Here is a 19,960-nt window from a genome sequence, read left to right as displayed (position 1 = left end):
GCTGACAGTTGGAGGATAGAGTCATTTGGTAGGTGATAAGTGGGCAGAAAGGTTAGGGGCAAGGTGGTTGCAGAGTTTTGGGTGATTTCAAGTCTACAGACAGGAGAATACAAAATATTGGCCAGCAATCAATAACATCATCAAACCTGGAGATAATAAAGTGGATAACGTGGTTGAGGGTTTCAGCAGCAGCAGAAGTAAAGACTGATGATATAAAGCAAGTAGAAATAGGAGGTTTCACTGTCAGTATGAATATGTGGTTAAAAGTTCATCATTGGGTTGAGAACAATCTAGTTCAGGCTCAAAGTTGTGAGGGGAATGAACTAAATCAGTGTCAAAGGAGCAACATGCATCGCAGAGGTACAAGTAACTTCAATCTTCTCAATATTAGAAAATTGTCTGCTCATCCATTACTGGATTTTAGACCAACAGTCTGGTCATTTAAAGACAGTAGTAGGGTCGAGAAAAGTAGTGGCTAGGCAGCCTTGTGTTTTCTAGTGATGCCACTACAAGAGAGTTAGTACATGAGAAATTGGAAGGGACTGTCATTTTTGGGAAACACCAGAGGTAACAAGGGAAAAGAAATCACTGATAGAAATTCTCTTCCTATGATTAGACAGCTAAGAATGGAAACTGGTGAGCATAGATCCACCTAGCTGGATAATGGTGGAGAGGCACTATAGATAGGCAATGAGAGCAACTGTATTAAATGGTTTATATATAAATATGTTGAATTAGGCAGCAAAAGATTCACAGAAATTCACAATTTATCAAATTGCAATTAACACCCATTGCCCACCAAGGTAATGTCATAATAACAAGAAATAGGTGTCAAAATAGAGTTGGTGGGAGAAAAAGTGCATCACAGTGCTCATCTCCTCGAAAGGCCTTGAAGGTACGAGTGGGCACTGCATGCATCTATTATACTGAAATGAGTGGAGCTGAGAACCTGACTATGAGAGCAACCAGAGTAAGAGTGTAATGGCTTTAATGTGTTGGATTTAAAAACGGGGTGCAAGTTGAAGGCAAGGTTGAACAGACTGTTAGCTGCAGAAATAATGTGAACCTTTTACATAAAGGGATTAATGAATCACAATAGAGGAGAGATCCTGAATAAAATTTGTGAATTGTTAATTCAACTGTGATTTTTATTTACACTATCCTTATTACATTATAGGTACCTTTGGCTGTCAAGGCCTGAAGCTGTGTAGTCCTCTCCCTAAAACTCCCCAATTCTTTCCCTTCCTTCAAGAAACACCTTAAAACTCAGTTCTTCAACCAATGTTTTGGTCACTAATTCTATCATCCCCTCATGAGGCACAATGTCAAATTTTGTTTGATAATTGCTCTTCTAAAGCACTTCAGAAAATATTATGTTACAGGATGTTGTTACTAAAGAATATTTTTTCATCATCTCCATGGTTTTTTTTCCTGAATATTTATGGAAAACATCAGCTCATCCTTGCATATTTTTGGTACACTTCATATTCTACATCTGAGGCAAAATTGGGCGGCTTGCCACCTTGAGCGATGTGCGACACTTCCCAGAACTATACCAATTACATTCATTGATAACCTTCTCCAGCTGCCATTAATTAAAGCCATTAGCAGTCAACTCATGGCTACCCAAGGGTCTCAAGCTGCTCCTATGCCAATTATCTGCATTCCCAGCAGGCGAGATACACGGCTGCTTTCCTGACATGGAAACCAGGCCACCTGCCTGGTCGGTTGGGAATGGCATTCCAATTGCTTCAATCTAGTAACAGTTAGACAGCAGAGATGGGAGCAGTGGTGACAGTTAAAAGCTACCCCCTGACATTGCCTATGATAGCCTCTCACCCAATAATCCCCCACTCCATATGCCTTCACAAAACAACACTCGCTCACTGGTACAGCTCTTCACAGCATTGCAGCCCAGGTCTTCATTAATATTCTTAAGCTACAAGTCTGCCAGCCTCTGACTGAACAGCAAACTCAGCCATGGTGGGATATTTATTGCAAGGCTCCTGATTGGATGAAAAACTTGTCCAACAGCAATTAAGTATCGAATTGGTGCTTGGTCTTTAAAGCTTTCTTGCTGTGGAATCACAGAGCTAGTTGCCACTGAAGTTCCCTGCATCACATCTAATCGACAGAACTCTAAATCTCAACCATAATTACCATAAAATCATAAAAGCCCTACAGTGTAGAAGCAGGTTATTCTGCCCATCGAGTCTGCACCGACCCTCCAAAGAGCACCCCATCCAGATCCACTCTATCCCTGTAATCCTGCATCTTCTAGGTTAATCCACCCAACCCGCACATCTATGGACACTATGGGCTATCCAGCTAACCTGCATATCTTTGGACTGCGGTGTGAAACTGGAGCACCCAGTGGAAACCCACATAGACAAGGTGAGAATGTCCAAACTTCACTCAGACAGTCGCCCAAGGCTGGAATCAAACCTAGCTCCTTGGCGCAGTGAGGCAGCAGTGCTTACCACTAAGCTACTGTGACACCCGCCTGAACATAATCAAGCAAACCGCTTCTTTGCAGTGTTCTATTAGGTCAAATATTTGAAATTCTGATTTGACAAAATTGTTGGATATCATCTGTTGCTCATTCATACTTATAAGTTCAAAATATAAGACTTGGTAAATTATGAGTATTTCACAGCATACTTGCACTTAATTACTGCAGAGCCAATTCATGTGGTGGTATAAAAATCAAGTTGGATCGCAAGAGGTGCTGTGCTTATCGTTCTCACCTCTGCTTGATACTTGATGAATTGCAAAGTCGATGGTGAGTGCCCTTCCCACCCCTAGGCATATCAGGGCCCTCAAGTGGACAATTTCAAGAACTGTTCTTGCTGCTAACAGGGTGGGTTGCCAAGGAAGGCTACTCAGTTAAACCCAGTGACTTATTGCCAATTCAGGGATGCAAACGGGTCTCTCCTCTTTTGGCCCTATGTGACCAATGGAAAGTCTCTGCAGCTGCATGGGCCACTGACCCACTGCACTTGGGATGAGCTCACTCCTTTGCCAGAGCCTGTTTGGTTTCTGAAATCCCTGATTCCAATAGCAGGCATGCCAGGCTTTCTGTTCGGAATGGTACAGATCCTGCTACAGTTCCAGCAACAGCCACTGCCACAGGGAAACCAGGTCACCTGTCTGGTGGGTTGGGGATGGCATTCCATTTGCTTCATTCTAGTAACAATTAGACAGCAGACACTGCTGGGCCTGGAAACCTGCTGATTAGCTTATTGTTTCTGAAAGTGGGAAAGAGCAAACAATTAAATACCTAAACAAAATAAAATTATGCTGTGTTTTCCAGCGCCAGCAGAGGGAGAGTTATTGACCATTGGGTGGGACCAATCCATAGCAGGTCGGCACAGTAAAGAAATTGTTAGGTGTGAGGGTCTCAGACAGTGAGACACATTGGGGTTTGCATGTGATTTGGATGAGTCCTGATTGTGAGGCCAACAGTCTCAGTTGTGAGAAGGGGAGATCAACAGAGGCTGAGGTTGTGAACAGTTGATGGTCAAGGGTCAACAGGAGTAGTAGCTGGCAGTTGTGGGGGATTTGATAATAGTTGAGAAGGGTAACTGACATCAAAGGTGAGTAAAATAATGGTCAAGAGGACATTACACTTTAGGTGGATGGACAGACAAGCAAATCATATTGACTTTTCAGAATAAAACAAATAAAGAGTGACACTCAATCAAAATTGTTGGATTAGCTTTGTACCTGAAAAGAAGTAGAACAGACTGAAAAAAAGTCTGAAAGTTGTTATTTCTGTTTATCTGTGTATGGTCTTGCAAGGCAACTTTGCCAAAAATCTGGAAAACAAGTAATAGTCTTTATTTCACTATTGAGCACAACTGTTTTTGTTACTACTTTAGTGAACAGTAACTAGGATATAGTTTTCTGTTTCTTATTCAAGTCCTGGTAGATAAAACTTACTCACTTCTACTAGTGAAATTGCAATTAAGTCAAATCACCAGAGACCTCAGATTATAAATAATCTTTTAATTTAAAAACTTTAAAATTCTTAAATTGTAGTTATTTCCAACTAATGTATGCAATGAATTACAGTTATCAACAAGACACAGAATGAAAGTATTTTAAATTTTCACCTGGATTTCATTCAACAAAATTGTTACCTGCATGCCAATTACAGCATAGATGAAAAACAGCATGGCTATCAGAAGGGCAACATATGGAAGAGCCTGAGAAGGAAGAACATTTTTACCAGATTAGATTGTATAAAAACAGTTACAATGGCAACAGAATAAATCACAAGATGTATTTGATAATTTCAGAAATTGTTTTTCTTCGGCACTGAATGTCAATAAGAAACATATTATTTTTTAGCATCTATTCATTAAATTGCAGGTGCACTCCTTCCATTGGCCATTGCTCAAAAGGCAGCCAAATGAAAAGGTATAAAGATTCTGGGCCACCTTCACCGCCACTCCCTCACCACCTGACGCCTGGAGGAAGAACGCCTCATCTTCCGCCTCGGAACACTTCAACCCCAGAGCATCAATGTGGATTTCACCAGTTTCCTCATTTCCCCTCCCCCGACCTTACCCCAGTTTCAACCTGCCAGCTCAGCACTGTCCTCATGACCTGTCCTACCTGCCTACCTCCCTTCCCACCTATCCGCTCCACCCTCCCCTCTGACCTATCAAATCTATCCCCACCCCCATTTACCTATTGTACTCTTTGCTACCTTCCCCCACCCTCCTCTATGCCCTATCATCTCCATCCCCACACCCATTCACCTATTGTACTCTTTGCTATCTTCTCCCCAGCCTCCCCAGCTTCCCCCCCCCCCTCCCCCCCCACCCCGTTTATCTCTCCACCTTGGAGGTATCCTGCCTCTATTCCTGAAGGGCTTTTGCCTGAAATGTCAATTTTCCTGCTCCTTGGATGCTGCCTGACCTACTGTGCTTTTCCAGCACCACTCTGATCTAAACTCCGGTCTCCAGCATCTGCAGTCCTCACTTTTGCCTAGTTGATTTTTTAACTTTGTCCACCCCAGTCCAACACTGGCTCCTCTACATCACCTTACATTTTGACCAAGAAGCTATTCCATAATTCTACAAGGCCTGCCTAGTGACGTTTGCCTTACATAAGTAGAGGCAGAAATCAGGAGGCTGGAAAGTGAAGGAATCATCAAACCAGTCCAGTTTGCAGAATGTATAGTACAGATTGTACCAACTGTGAAGCCCGGCTGATCGGTTCACCTTTGTGAAGATTTTAAACAAACAGTAAACCGCTGGATAAATACCCAATTCCTCACATAAAAGACACAGACAAAACTGGCCAGGGGAGCTGTCCTTCACGAAGCTAGACATGTGCTATGCGTACTTGCAATTCCAATTAGAGCAGGATTCCCAGGAGTATGCCACAATTAATACCCATAAGGATTTGTACCAATATATGAGATTGTCTTTTAGGGTATCATTAGCCTGTGCTAATTGTCAGCAAACAATGGAGAACGTTCTACCTCAGGTTGCCATTTATCTGGATGGTGTGCTAATAACTCGGATGACCAAATAAAGAGCATTTACAGAACTTGGCCATTGTGCTTAAAGATTTCTGCAAGGTTATTGAGAAAAGGGTCAACATTGGAAATTGTCTCATAACCAAGATGTAACCTTTAGTGAAGTGAAGAGGCATCTAAGAAGATGGTATACTATGATCCCAGGCAAGATGCAGTGCTGACCTGTGATGCTTCCCTGTATAGTTTTGGTATAGTGTTGGGTCACTGGTGGCCCAGCGAAGAGGAACATCCAATAGCATATGCTTCCCGGACTTTGGCTGATGCCAAACGAAGATACAGAGAGAGAGAAGGAAGGTTTGGCAGTCATCTTTGGTGTGAGAAAGTTCCACCAACACCTTTATGGATATACATTTGTAATAGTAATGGACCACAAACTCCGACTAGGGCTACACAAGGAGGACAGGGACATGCCCACCCAAGGCTTCAGGTTAAATTCAGTGGTGGGTCTTATTCTAAGTGCACAGAATCACAAATTGGAACACCATTTGGGTGGCAAAGTGGATGTCTTGAGTGGCCTCCCACTGACAGAAACGCCACTGGTCATGTCTCAAGTGGAACAGTCCGTTCTGGTTTCAAAGTGTTTGGACAGCTTCTGGTTACCATTGATAATATCAGACTGTGGACACAAAAGGTCCTGTCCTGGTGAAACAAAACAGTTGATGTTGGGGGAAGCAAAAGGGCCATCATAACCAGAATTGAAACTTTTTTGGACCCAGCGACATCAGATCACCATACTGGAAGGCATATTATTATGAGGAACAGATGTGATTGTCCTGAGCAAAGATCACTGCCAGATACTGGCTGAACTCCATGAGGGTCATCCAGGAGGTTTCCAAAATGAAGATGTTGGCAAGAAGTTCTATCTGGTGGCCAGGATTGGATGCTGACGAAGCTACTTTGGAGGTGCAGTCTCCAGAGTGTCAATTACTGCCAGCAGCTTTCCCATATTTGTGGGATTAGTTGGGTAACCCTGGACATGATTACATGTTGACTATGATGGTCCTTTTACTGACTCTCTATTTTTAATCATTGTGAACACCCACTGAAAGTAGTTGAATGTGCATAGGGTTCATTTGTAAAACGTGAAGATGGTGATTGAAAAGTTGCAAGCACCTTTGGAAACAAATGGACTCCCAGAGTTTTTGGTCACAGACAATAGGCCATCATTTACAAATAGGGAATTTGAGTACTTCCTAAAGTCAAATAGCATTTGGCATATAAGGAGAGCTCTGTACCTTGCATCATCAAAAAGAGCTGTCAAAAAGAGCAGTCCAAACTTTGAAGGCAGGCTTAAAGAAACAGCCTTCACTTGATACCAAACTGTCCCGGTTCCAATTTGATGACAGGACTGCCCTCACACAACTACAGGGGCAGCTCCAGCAGAGTTGCTAATGGGAAGACTCGCACTAGGTTAAACCTGATCTTTCCTTCACCTGGCGAAGAAGCAGCACTCCGAAAGCTTGTGATTTCAAATAAATCTGTTGGACTATAATCTGGTGTCATGTGACTTCTAAACTGATCTTCCCGGACCTGGAGGGGGTGTAAGTGGTGAATGTGTAGGTAAAGGCCGAAACGGCATTGGGAAGGTCAATACTAGACACAAGACTCTGCTAAGTAAGACAGGCAGTTTACTTCAGTGGACTAAGTTTGGTGTCAAAGTCACAGGAATAGCCCTGCATGGGTATGAGGCATGGTTGACAGGAGGTCAGGTCCCATTACGTATGAAGTTCAAGTAGATGAGGCTGTCCTGAACAAGCACATGGACTACATGAAACTGAAACCTCACAAATGGGTCTGGCGCAAACATACCCAGCCCCTTAGAACATTCAGCAAGGCTGTCAGAATCGATGGGTTCTTCCCCTCTGCCTAGCATCAAAGAAACATCTAAGAATGAGATGGACGTGGCAGATGTTACAGCCTTGACTCAGTTTCTGTCTGAAGATAATGAATTTCAGCCTAGTTGCTCCGGGAGCAAGTGGTAGGCTATGGTCCAGTACACGTCACCAGTATCCAAGGCAGAGTTGACGAACCAGACCTGGTGAGAAAATGCCCCAGGACAAGCTACAGGAAAACGAATGGGCTCACGTCATGGGAATCCAAAGGGAGGGATGTAGTAAGTATAACAAGGGCAACCAGATGGACATCATAAAATAGAAGTTTCCTGATTGGGGTTGTGAACCTGGTCCAATCAGGGAGTCCTGGTTGACAGATATAAACAGGAGTGTCGGCCGACTGCCTGCCCCTCTTCCGCGGTTACGTTAGAGCCCGGGTGTCCTTGGAGAAGGAGCACGCAGTGTCCACCGACACCCTGGAGTCATTCAGGGAGAGGTGGGCGCCGCAGGGAGTGGAGTGCATCATTTCTCCCTCCAACTCTATTTTGATTTAGTCCCTACCCTCCCCCTCACTGTTTTGATCACACAGCATTGCCCTTTGGTTTGAAGGGCAGTGCTTGTCACTGGCCACTCGGGTGTTTTTCATATCTTCCTGGTGGTGGAAATTGAATAAAGATTCGTGCACTTTGTGTCTTTCACTGTGTCTCACACCTGCACGCACACACCATGGGTGCTGGGGAAAAAATAAGCACTACCGCAGTTAGGCGGTAGTGTGGGGAAAAAAGAAAAGAAAATTTAAAAAAAACAGGAGTGTCAGGGGTTCTGTTCACTCTAGGAGTTGATTCTGAGCTAGCTAGGTCAGTGTCATATACAATGCAAGTGTAAATAAAGGACACCTTGATGATGGGGTACTGACCTTTGTGGAGTTTTTTTCATTGCGCCATATTCTAATTTGCAACCCAGTTGTGAAAACGGGATTCAAGTATAGGATTTCAGTGTAAGACCTGGTGTGAAGGTGAGAGTGATGTGGATTGGATACATTCTCTTTGAATCTACAATTCTACAATCAAATATGAGTAGAACTGAATATCACCTGAGTATTAAACTTAGCAACGTTGTTAGCACAACCTGTCCATAGTCCATGCACTAAGATTTATTGTGAAATATTACTTGGGTCTTTTAGTTAAATGGTTGACATTTGAGGTCGTACAGGACACTTTAAAAAAAATGACTAAGCATTGGATATAATTAGCATAAATTAGACATTGCAAACATTGACTAACTTTTTTTGATATGCACATGCAATAATGTCAATTCATTCCCTGATTACAAGGAAAAAACTGCATACATGCCTGGAAGGACTTGATAAATGTCCACAACAATGTACGTATGCCCTCACCACGACTCAGTAGTTTGACCAATCGCATTACACGGAAGAGACGGAAGAAAGTAATCGAAATTCTGGAACTTTCCTCTGAACTCTAAAGATAATTGTATGCAAATTAAATTAAAATCAATTCACATTAAAATATAATGAATGCTTTAAAAAGGTATTAAGACAAAACAGGGAGAACACAATCAAAAAGTTCACCACAAAGGAATTCAAAGTGTGCCATAATTATTTTCCCATATTTAACTGTGTAAGCACAGAGATCTAAAAGACTTCATGCGACAAAAGGTAAATTTTCAGAATATTTATGTTTTCTGTCACAACCAGCTTTTTTTAAAAGTCTTAAACTGTCAGTTGTGGTCAACATAATTCTGAAAATTTATTATGGAATCAAACAGTCTACTTGACAATATTTATATCAAAGACAATTGATATTAGTAACTCAAAGGCTGAAATTCAGGAACATGGTTTGGTTTAAAATTAGTGAGAGAAAATTCACAAGGAGGAAAACATTCATGCAAATAAACATTGGGGAACACTTTTGCATCTTACCCCAGGTTCCCCTGTAGGGGGGCTCTCTGTTGGCTTTGAAAAAGGCTTTAGAAATGAATATTTAAATTAATAATTAAATAAAGTGGTAACTCAAACTTAAAATAAAAGCACTGAGATTTAAACAAGACAACCAGTTTAAATGATTAAACCCACCCAGAGAGGAAGACAGGCAGTTGGTTGGTGAGATATACCAGTTAGCTGCCAGGTAGTTCTGCTTGTTCATTACAAAAAGCAGGCTGAAAATTTGTCAACTCAAGGAAACTGTAATTTCTGGCAATCAAATGGGCTTCCATGTCAGAGACAGCTTCCTGAGAAAGCAGAGGTGTCGCCAAGCTAAATTTATGGACTTTTGAGAAGTGTTTTCCTCCTCAGCAAACTATAGACCTGAAAAGGAATTCATCATTGGGCTTTCTTCAGCTGGTTTGCCACCTAACACCATCACCTGCAAGTTCCCCTCCATGCCCTCACCATCCTGACTCAGAAATATATCATCATTCCTTCACAGTCACTGCATAAAATCCTGGAAATCCCACCCAAAGGGCATAGTGGGTCAACTACAGCACGTGGACTGCAATGGCTCAAGAAGGCAGCTCCCCATCATTTACTCAAGGGCAACTACAGACGGGCAATAAATTCTGGCCAACAGCGACACCGTGTCAAACAGATCTTACATTCTCTGGGTTTTGGTTGGACAGGAGAAGAAACAGTGACAAAATGACTCAGCAAGTCATTTGATATGAGTCTTCCTCTGTTCCTTCATCTCTGTTGCCAAGAATATGATAATCTCTGCACTCCTCAAACACTTAATGCTGACTGTCCCTGCTACTGCAGTACCTGTTTCCCAATCATCAATTTCTCTTTCTGTGTCACGCACCATTTTAAAACTCAGTTATTTTGATCATGAAGACAGGACAAGCTCTGTACTGATTACTTGCCTCCATTCATTTGGTTTGAACAGATAACTGTGTAGTTGGTGTGTCCTATGAAAACTACAGCATTCCTTGTTCATGAGCTCCACTCATTAGTATTCATCATGGATAAAATAGGATTGTGTCCTGACCAAGTGAACATGACTGGTGTCAGGAAACTGGCACAATGGCCAGTAGCGTCATTTTGCACTCCCATCTAATTCCACTCCCAACCCTGGGAAAGACCTGAAAATCAAACCCACGTATCATATGCCTCTGGCTGGGTAAAGCATTACTTAGGAGTGAAATAAAATACTGTCTCCCAAGATTCTACCTATTCCAAATCTTAGAATACTACAACTACTACAGCAGAGTGAGATTTCCTTTTTAAAAAATGTCTCTTAGAAAAAAAAGTTGTTAATTTAGAACCAAGTGTGTTGAGATAATCCAAAGTCATTTCTCATAGGAACCTTACAATCAGTAAATACTGGTCATTTTATCACATTAGCACATGCTGCATTTAAATCAGCTTCCAGAGATAATAGGATAATGTGCTAATAAACTATTCTTCCATTCCCCATGCAAACACAATTATTTTTTACACTCACTGAAATTCAATGATTAGTAAGAAGCAAATGTTACTTATCCATGCATGATATATTTATTAAAGGAGGTCCATGCATTTATACTTTAATTTATTGCAACAATATTTAAAAGCTATATATATCAACACAAATGCAATCAAAATTAACACTCAAAATGTATTGATATGATAAAGGCTAGTTACTAACCATGACATTCAACGGGTGACCCAAGGCCAACTATAATAATTGATTTGAATGTTATGAAAAAGTTAGTATTTTGCAGACAAAAGCTGCAATTATGACTCTCTCCAAGCACCCATATTCTGTCACAGCAACTGACTGTGTAAATAAAAACTAGACATAAAGCTGAAAGGCTTCCATGTCTCAAGTGCAAGGTAATAATGGTGAAAATATGGAAAAGAGAGAAGAAGGATAAAAAGAGTGAGTTCAACAAATGCATGCAAATATAATGTGGTGCCAAATACATGCAATGACTGGTCTTTTATGGTGGTGTTTTACTGTTGTGGACAATAAAGTATTATTCAATAACAAATGTTAATTGTAAAATTCATGTAAACTTATTATAAATAATACCACAAACACGACTTGATGCCACTTTCCAAAAACTAAATTCCAAAATAAATTAAGAGTGGAAGAAACAAATAGATTTTAAAAAATTAACCAAAACCACAAAGTATAGTTAATTAGTTCCTGGAAAGTCAGATAACCTAAATATATTGGACATATTGAATCTTACACACTTAGATTTGGACCTTCTTTTTCTAAGTTTGTTTCCTCGTATCAATACATTCCTTAATATTTAAAGTAATTTATGTTACTCTTTATTGCCTCAATTTAGAAGGCAACTTTGCATGGATTGAGGATTGGTTATCACAGAAAACAGAAAGTTGGGATTAATGAGTCTTTTGCGGAATGTTTCAGAGAAAAGACCACTCCCTCCGTGACTCCCTTGTCAGGTCCACACCCCCCACCAACCCAATCTCCACTCCCAACACCTTCCCCTGTAACCTCAAGTAATGCAAAATTTGCGCCCACACCTCCCCCCTTACTTCCCTCCAAGGCCCCAAGGGATCCTTCCATATCCGCCACAAATTCATCTGCACCTCCATACACATCATTTACTGCATCCGTTGCACCCGATGTGGCCTCCTCTATATTGGGGACACAGGCCGCCTACTTGCGGAATGTTTCAGAGAACACCTCTGGGACACCCGGACCAACCAACCCAACCACCCCGTGGCTCAACACTTCAACTCCCCCTCCCACTCCACCAAGGACATGCAGGTCCTTGGACTCCTCCATTGCCAGACCATAGCAACATGACGGTGAGAGCAAGAGCGCCTCATCTTTCGCCTAGGAACCCTCCAACCACAAGGGATGAACTCAGATTTCTCCAGTTTCCTCATTTCCTCTCACCCCACCTTGTCTTAGTCCCAACCCTCGAACTCATCACCACCTTTCGAACCTGCAATCTTCTTCCTGACCTCTCTGTGCCCACTCCCACTCTGGCCTATCACCCTCACCTTGACCTCCTTCCATCTATCGCATTTCCAACGCCCCTCCCCCAAGTCCCTCCTCCCTACCTTTTATCTTAGCCTGCTTGGCACACTCTCCTCATTCCTGAAGAAGGGCTCATGCCCGAAATGTCGATTCTCCTGCTCCTTGGATGCTGCCTGACCTGCTGCGCTTTTCCACCAACACATTTTCAGCGTTAATGAGTCTTTTCCAGGTTGAAAATATGTACACAGTGGAGAGTCACAGGCATCAACTAGGCAAAAGTGAGGACTGCAGATGATGGAAATCAGAGTCTGGATTAGAGTGGTGCTAGAAAAACACAGCTGGTTAGGCAGCATCTGAGGAGCAGGAAAATCGACGTTTCAGGCTCTGGGATTTTTTCTGAAACATCGATTTTCCTGCTCCTTGGATGCTGGCTGCGCTTTTCCAGCACCACTCTAATCTAGTCACAAGCATCAGTCCTCGGGTCTCATTTATTAACCATCTATATTCATGTCTAAGAGAAAGGTGCTTAGAGCAATGTATCCTAATTTTCTGATGATACAAAAATAGGTGCAAAGGCCTGATGATCACATAAAGAATCTACAAGGGGATAACATTGGTTGAGCGACTAGATAAAAACTTGGCAGATGGAGTTTAATGTAGATAAGTGCAAGGTTACTTTGGTAGGAAGAATCAAAAGGCAGATTATTATTTAATTGGAAAGAGACTCTAAATATGTGCAGCAAACAAGAGGGATCTAACAGAGATATTTGTATCACTGACAGCCACAGGCAATGTGCCGGAAGACTGGAGGGTAGCTAATATTTCAGGAAGGCAGTGGTGGACAAGTTGTTGGAATGGTTTTCTGAGAGACAGGATCTATATGCATTTGGAAAGGCAAAGAGTGATTAGGGAGAGTCAGTATGGCTTTGCACTTAGGAAATTGTGTCTCACAAACTTGATTGAGTATTTTTTTGAAGAGATGTCCAAGAAGATAGATGATGACAAAGTGCTAAACATTGTCTACATGGACTTTGGCAAGGGTTTCGACAAGATTCCACACGGTAGACTGATTAGTAAAGTTAGATCACATGGGATTCAGGGAGAGCTAGACAATTGGATACAAAATTGGCTTGACAGTGGGAAACAGAGGGTGGGGATTGAGGATTGTTGTTCAGACTGGAGGCTTGTGACCAGTGGTGTACTGCAAGGATCAATGCTGCGTCTTCTATTATTTTGTTATTCATCTAAACAATTTTGATGAGAATATAGGAGGCATGGTTAGTAAGTTTGTGGATGACACCAAAATTGGTGGTATAATGGACAGTGAAGATTATCTAAGATTAAAATAGTATCTTGATCAATTGGGCCAGTGGGCTGAAAAATGGCAAATGGAGTTTGTTCTTGACAAATACGAAGTGTGCATTTTGGTAAGATAAACGAGGGCAGGACTTACACAATTAATGGTAGGATCTTGGGGAATGTTCTCAAACAGAGACCTGGCCAGGTGCATGGTTCCTTGAACTTAATATCACAGGTATACAGGCTGGTGAAGAATGCATTTGGCACGCTTGCCTTCATTGGTCAGAGCACTGAGAATAGGAATTGGGACGGCATGTTATGGATGTACAAGACATTGATAAGCCATATTTGAAGTACTGTGTGCAATTCTAATTGTCCTGCTATAAGAAGGATGTTATTAAGCTCATAAGGGTAAAAAATATTGACAGGGATGTTATTGAGACTAGAAGGTTTGAGTTATAAGGAGAAGCTGGATAGGCTGGGACATTTTCTTCCCTCAAGCATAGGAGGCTGAGGGACAACCTTAGACATTTATAAAATAATAAGGAGCATTGGTAAGTTGAATAGCCAACGTCTTTCCTCTAGGGTAGGGGAGTCAAAGCGAGAGGGCATAGGTTTAACGTAACAGGAAAGAGTTAAAAAGGACCTGAGGGGCAATCTTTGCACATAAAGGGTTGTGCACATATGGAACAACCTGCCACAGAAAGTGGTAGGGGAGAGTACAATTATAAAACATTTTTCAGATATTTACATGTGTACATGGACAGCAAGGGTTTAGAGGGAATATGGGCCAAATGCAAGCAGATGGGATTAGTTCAGTTCAGGAAACCTGGTTTGCATGGATGTGTTAGGGTGAAGGGTTTGTTTCCATGCTGCATGACTTTATGGCTGATATTTGGGACGAAGGGGTTGACCTATCAAGGATGGCTAAACAGGTTATGACTTTATTTATTGAAGTTTAATAAAATGGGAGGTGATCTTCTTGATATATACAAGATTTTAAGTGGGCTCAAGAGGGTAAAATCAAGAATTTTTTTTAACAGAGTAGTTTGCATGTGGAATGAACTGGATGCAGTTATAGTTACAATGTTTAAAAGACATTTAGGTAAGTACATGAATGGGAAATGTTTGGAGGGATATGGGCGAAGGGCAGGCAGGTGAGACTAGTTTAGTTTGGGCTTATGGTCGGCATGGATTGGTTGGGCTGAAAGGTCTGTCTCTATAACCTTAGTACATAATGACATTAGGTGTTTGTGAATCAAGTGTCTGCACACAGCTTGATCCAACCACACAAAAGTGGCCATCAGGATGAGGGGAGATATATCCTTCCCCCTGTTGTCCGGAGATTTGTAAATGATGTCCCTGTGGACATGGTCCATCTTTGACCTCCAGGTGAAGTGGAAGATGGCTCAGGTGACTGCTAAAGTGAAGATCTGGGAATGTGCCAGACCTATGCTACGTGCAATACTACTGACAGCGCCTCGCACTTGATGATTGCATTGGAGGGGGAGTGGTGCTCCCATAACCTCAGTTTCTGCCTCAACTTAGTGATATGCTCCTTCCAAGTATTTCACACACCTCTGCCCCTCTGAGCCATATTTCCAGCAAACTTCAGGTCATCTGTTCAATAAAAGATCGGTCGGTCAGTTCCCAAAGAATATTGTTTTGCTCTTGGATCACTAGATTGCAGGTAGTGCCTTTCCTATCCACAATCTCCTCTTCAGTGGAGCAGGCACATTCAGCTCAGATGTCCTTCTGACTGCTACAGAAAGACTTTCTAGATGACGGTAATGGTAACATTCCCACATGCTTGGGAGGGGGGGGGGGGGGGGGGGGGCGGGTGGTGGGGGGAAGGAGTCTGCTCCATTTTGAGAAGTTCTGCCAATGCCACAAAATTGCCCCAAATTGGGTCTTAACTACTTATATTTCCTGCCCACCTCTATTCAATGGGTTACAGTTAGGATTCAGTTCAACTTATTTGGGTAATATTGCTGTCATAATTGGCAAATCTGTGAGATACATTAGCTGAGGGTGATTTGAAACTGTGAATATGAAAAATTATTCACAATAGAGATAGTTGGTACTTGCATGAAAGGAAGGAGGTGATATGATCAGTATGTGAGGCTACGGGTTCATTTGTAAGGATAGAGCATCAGAAGATGCATTTAGTAAATTTAGACCTTAAGGTTAGTAAGCAGCTTGCGACAATGCTTCAGAACTGTACTGCTGGCTGTAATCATGATGGTCTGCTCCTACAAACCTTACAAAGTCTGCATCCCAGAAGACCCTTCTAGTCCCTTGCAGATGTAGCAGTATTGTCTTCCTACACCGTGCCCTCCAGTGATACAGAAAACATTGAAGCGTGCTTTCCTCGCTGGCATACTATTTTTTCTGTGTTCTTTCTGCTGGGACACACTTCCATAACTATTCTCAGCAGTTGCTCCAGCCAAGGTACATCTCCCCTTCAAATTGCAGGCTGGTTTTAAGTCATGCAGGCTGCAGTGATTGTAGTGAGGTCAGCCAGCTGGACCTCATAGGAATTCCCTGATTGGACCAGATTAACAGCCTCAATCAGGAAGCCCTGGCTCACATAAGAATAGTATCAGAGGGATTGGCGTGCTGGTTCCTGATTCTGCATGAGGCAGTACAGAAGTCAAGGACTGTTCATGTGTAAATAAAGCGTGACTTGGTGAAGGGATACCGGCCTCAATGGAGTTATTTCACAAGAGTGGTTTTAAATGCTGATAAGTTCTCAACATTGTACTTTCTTTCAGGCATGCAGCCATCCAGATGTATAATTGGCACTGACTGTCAAAAACTCCTGAGAGAGACCAATAATTTTGGAAAAGAAATTTGGATTTCCAATCAATAGTTGAAAGAAAGATTTCATGTTCAGTAAAGCTTTGACTGTTACAAATGACTAAAACATAATTGACGAAACACTATGTTCTTTTCATTGACAAAATATATTTGAAACTTCAGAAAAGAGATTTGCCATTTAACTTTTTACATGAGTAAACTCTCCAGCTGGATTTACATATTGCATTGTCCCTTCATGGACACATCATTCTCCAGGAACGATTCTGAAATTAATCTCAGCTCCAAATGGCTTCCTTTCTTTTCACTTTACATGCCAGGTAACTATGAATCTCAAAACTGCCTTTCACAGTGAAGCCATAATATAAATTCCTTCCTTTAGCTCCAAGCTAAGCAATTCTTTTAAATCCTCACAAACCCACCTTCAACCTGAACATGAGTTTCCACCAATGTTCTATACAGTGAATGATAAAAGTCAGCACTTGTTCTGCTTGAATTGCAGGATTGGCTACTGCTACATTTTGCTCTCTCTACATTCAGGTGGCTTGCAGACTACACAAAACAAAATGCAAAGCTCCTTTTATCCATATGCATGGGTTTGTAAGGAAGCCTGTAACCTAATATTGAAAATGTCACTCTTTACCATCTTTCTCATTTCAGATTCTTACCCAAATATAAATGACTAATTATCTTTTCCAAGTCACTTTCTTCTCAAAGTAAAAGGATAGTTTACAGCATAATTATTTACAGCTGACAAATTTTCTGGAAGTTTGGGAGATTCAGGGTCTACATATAGTATACATACAGTATACTTACGTATGCAGAGATTGTATCCAGGAGGAATAAAACCTTCAGCCTCAGCAAAAACATAGTCATTCTTTGAGCTCCAACAATTAAACAATAGGGACTGATTGAGAGGCAGATGCCTGAAGAAGTCATATGACTCTCTTTAATTATTGTTAATCTAAAGCTACTGTTTCAAAATATAATCTTATGAACCAAAAGTAGTTTTTAAACATAATAGTCTTGCAAATCTCAATTGAGACAACAGCAACATTCTACAATCACAGGTAGCATGACATTTGTATCATGCCTGCACTGGTTAATTAACAATCCCTACATCTTTTTGTTGCACACTAACAATAAGAAAACCTCCCTCATAGATCACTGAACTTTCCACATCTAGCTCAAAACTATGGCAATCTGGAGCCTTTAAACAGAATAATCACTTGCAGATGTATATCAGCCTTGATACTATTAGACTAATGTGTCAATAAAGCATTCTTTCAAGAAATGTGGATACCACCAGTAAGGCTTACATTTTTTGCATACAGTGAATTGTCCTTGAACCTCAGTAGCTTGCTTGGCCATTTCAGATGTCAGTTAAGAGTCAACCACATTGCTGTGGGTCAGATCCACAGATAGAATTCCTGCACTAAATAACAATAGTGAACCTGATGTGTTATTGTAATAATTGATGATATAAAGAATCATCCCCATTTGTCATAGTGGGATTTGAACCCATATCCTCAGAGCAATAGCCTGGGTCGCTGGTTGACGAGTCAGTGATATCATCATATTGTCACCATAAGCCCATGTCTAATATTACCTTTCAAAAAAAAAATCATGTTGGAGATGTCTGAGCATACAAAACCCATGGAACCAGAATATCACATCTTGGATTAACAAGAGAACTATGTCTAAGAACATGAGGTTCAGAGAGGGGAATTACTGTGTTGCACTAGGTGTTAGACAATTGAAGACATGAAGAACTTCTGATTAGAATTGTCTGTGGTTGTGAGAACTTCCTCACAATTATTGAAAGACTAAACACAGTGGTTCAATAGTTAGCACTGCTGCCTCAGTGCCATGGGCCTGGGTTTGATTCCAACCTTGAGCGACTGTGTGGAGATTGCACTTTCTACCTGTATCTGGGTGGTTCTCCTCTGGGTGCTCCAGGCTCCTCCCACAGTCCATGGATGTGCATGTTAGGTGGATTGGCCATGCTTAATTGCCCCATAGTGAAGAGGGATGTGCAGATTATGTGGATTAGCTATGATTAATGCTAGGTTATAGGTCTGAGTGGGATGCTCTTTGGAGGTCAGTGCAGATTTGATGGGCTGAATGGCTCTTTCCACACTGAAAAGATTCTATTTCCTATGATGTCTTGGATGCCTGCATTTAACACACAATTCATGCTTCCTTCCTGAGAAACTGCAGGTCACACAATTACACAGTGTGTAAAGCCAGATTTGGAGAAACAGCAACAAATCTATGATTGTACTACTTCCACTTCCACAACCCCTCTTACCTGCCCTCACCCCAAGATTTAAATTTCATAATACTACATTCTGGTTGGTTCCAAACATTAAAAACCTAGGACTCTAGCAGCACTGAAATATTGTAATACATCAAACTGTGTTATATATGTTGAAAAAATAATTTTTGTTTCATTCCTAGATTTGTTTTGTTAATTTTATTCAGTCCAAGTGATCATGCAGAAAAGCCAGTGCAAAAGATCTGCTGAAATTATGGTCAACCAAACTTTCAACATAGAATACAATTGAATATGTACAAGCAATTAAAGGCATCAGATTACAGATTATTGTTTGACAGCATTGAATTTAATCATCACTCAAAGGAGACGAAAAGTTAACGTTTTTCACCTTGAAATCATCAGGTTCTGAAGCTCAACACAGACTTTGGGAAAAGGTACACAAATTTATATCGGATGAGAAGACAGTGCTAATTTGGTTGGGAGATCGTTTGTATGGAATCACAGCAGGTGCAGTTAATGGTCAATTTTAGTACTACAGATGAACGAGGAGCAGATATTTGCCATTCAACTCTTTGAACCTCCTTCCCCATTCAATTAAATCATAGCTGATCTGATTATAACCTGAAATCCGCATCCTTTCCTATCCCAGTAATCCTTCACACACTTAACAAGAATCTGTCTTCCTCTGCCTTAAACATATTTGAAGACTCTGTTTCAACCTAATTTTCAGGAAGAGAGTTCCAAAGACTCTCAACACTCAGAACTGTTTTTTGCATTATGTCTGTTTTAATGGATAACCCCTGATATTTAAAGAGTGAACCTGAGTTCTAGATACTGGCATAATTGGAAACAACCTCTTCACATCTATCATCAACACCCCTCAAAAGTATGAAAGAATCAATTAATTTATTTAATATGTTAACCATTAGATAACGAAGAATTCAATTAACATCAATTAACTCTTTTAAACTCTAGTGTATACAAATCTAGCGTGTCTAGCCGTTCCTCAGTCAACAATCTCATTCCAATATTAGTTTTGTGAACTTTGTCTGAATCAGCTTCAATACATTAATATCCTTCCTTAAATAAAGTAATCAACACTGTGCACATTGCTCCAATTGCAATCTCATCAGTACCCTGTGCAAGTGAAGTTTTCAGACCAGGGAAGCAGACTCAGAATCAGGTCTTTCCATGTGTCCGTGATCCCTTTAAGATCATTCAAGCCTGC

General features: G+C 41.2%; 1 protein-coding gene across 6 annotated transcripts in view; it reads right to left on the bottom strand.

Moving 5' to 3' along the window:
* The window catches only part of LOC140483762 (voltage-dependent L-type calcium channel subunit alpha-1D-like), a 600,966-nt gene that overhangs the window by 146,833 nt on the left and 434,173 nt on the right, over nucleotides 1–19,960 (bottom strand). For 4 of the 6 annotated variants that reach the window (XM_072582290.1, XM_072582291.1, XM_072582292.1 and 1 more), the window contains 4 exons: nucleotides 9,326–9,370; nucleotides 8,736–8,864; nucleotides 4,143–4,208; nucleotides 3,727–3,818 (listed from right to left, as the gene is read on the bottom strand). In XM_072582290.1, coding sequence (XP_072438391.1) covers nucleotides 3,727–3,818; nucleotides 4,143–4,208; nucleotides 8,736–8,864; nucleotides 9,326–9,370 — 332 coding nt within the window. The remainder of the gene's footprint in view (nucleotides 1–3,726; nucleotides 3,819–4,142; nucleotides 4,209–8,735; nucleotides 8,865–9,325; nucleotides 9,371–19,960) is intronic. The other 2 variants (XM_072582293.1, XM_072582294.1) reach the window with 1 other exon arrangement.

The sequence above is a fragment of the Chiloscyllium punctatum genome, chromosome 12 (assembly GCF_047496795.1).
Source record: "Chiloscyllium punctatum isolate Juve2018m chromosome 12, sChiPun1.3, whole genome shotgun sequence".
NCBI classification, from domain to species: Eukaryota; Metazoa; Chordata; class Chondrichthyes; order Orectolobiformes; family Hemiscylliidae; genus Chiloscyllium; species Chiloscyllium punctatum.
This window is presented reverse-complemented; position numbering and strand designations above follow the sequence as displayed.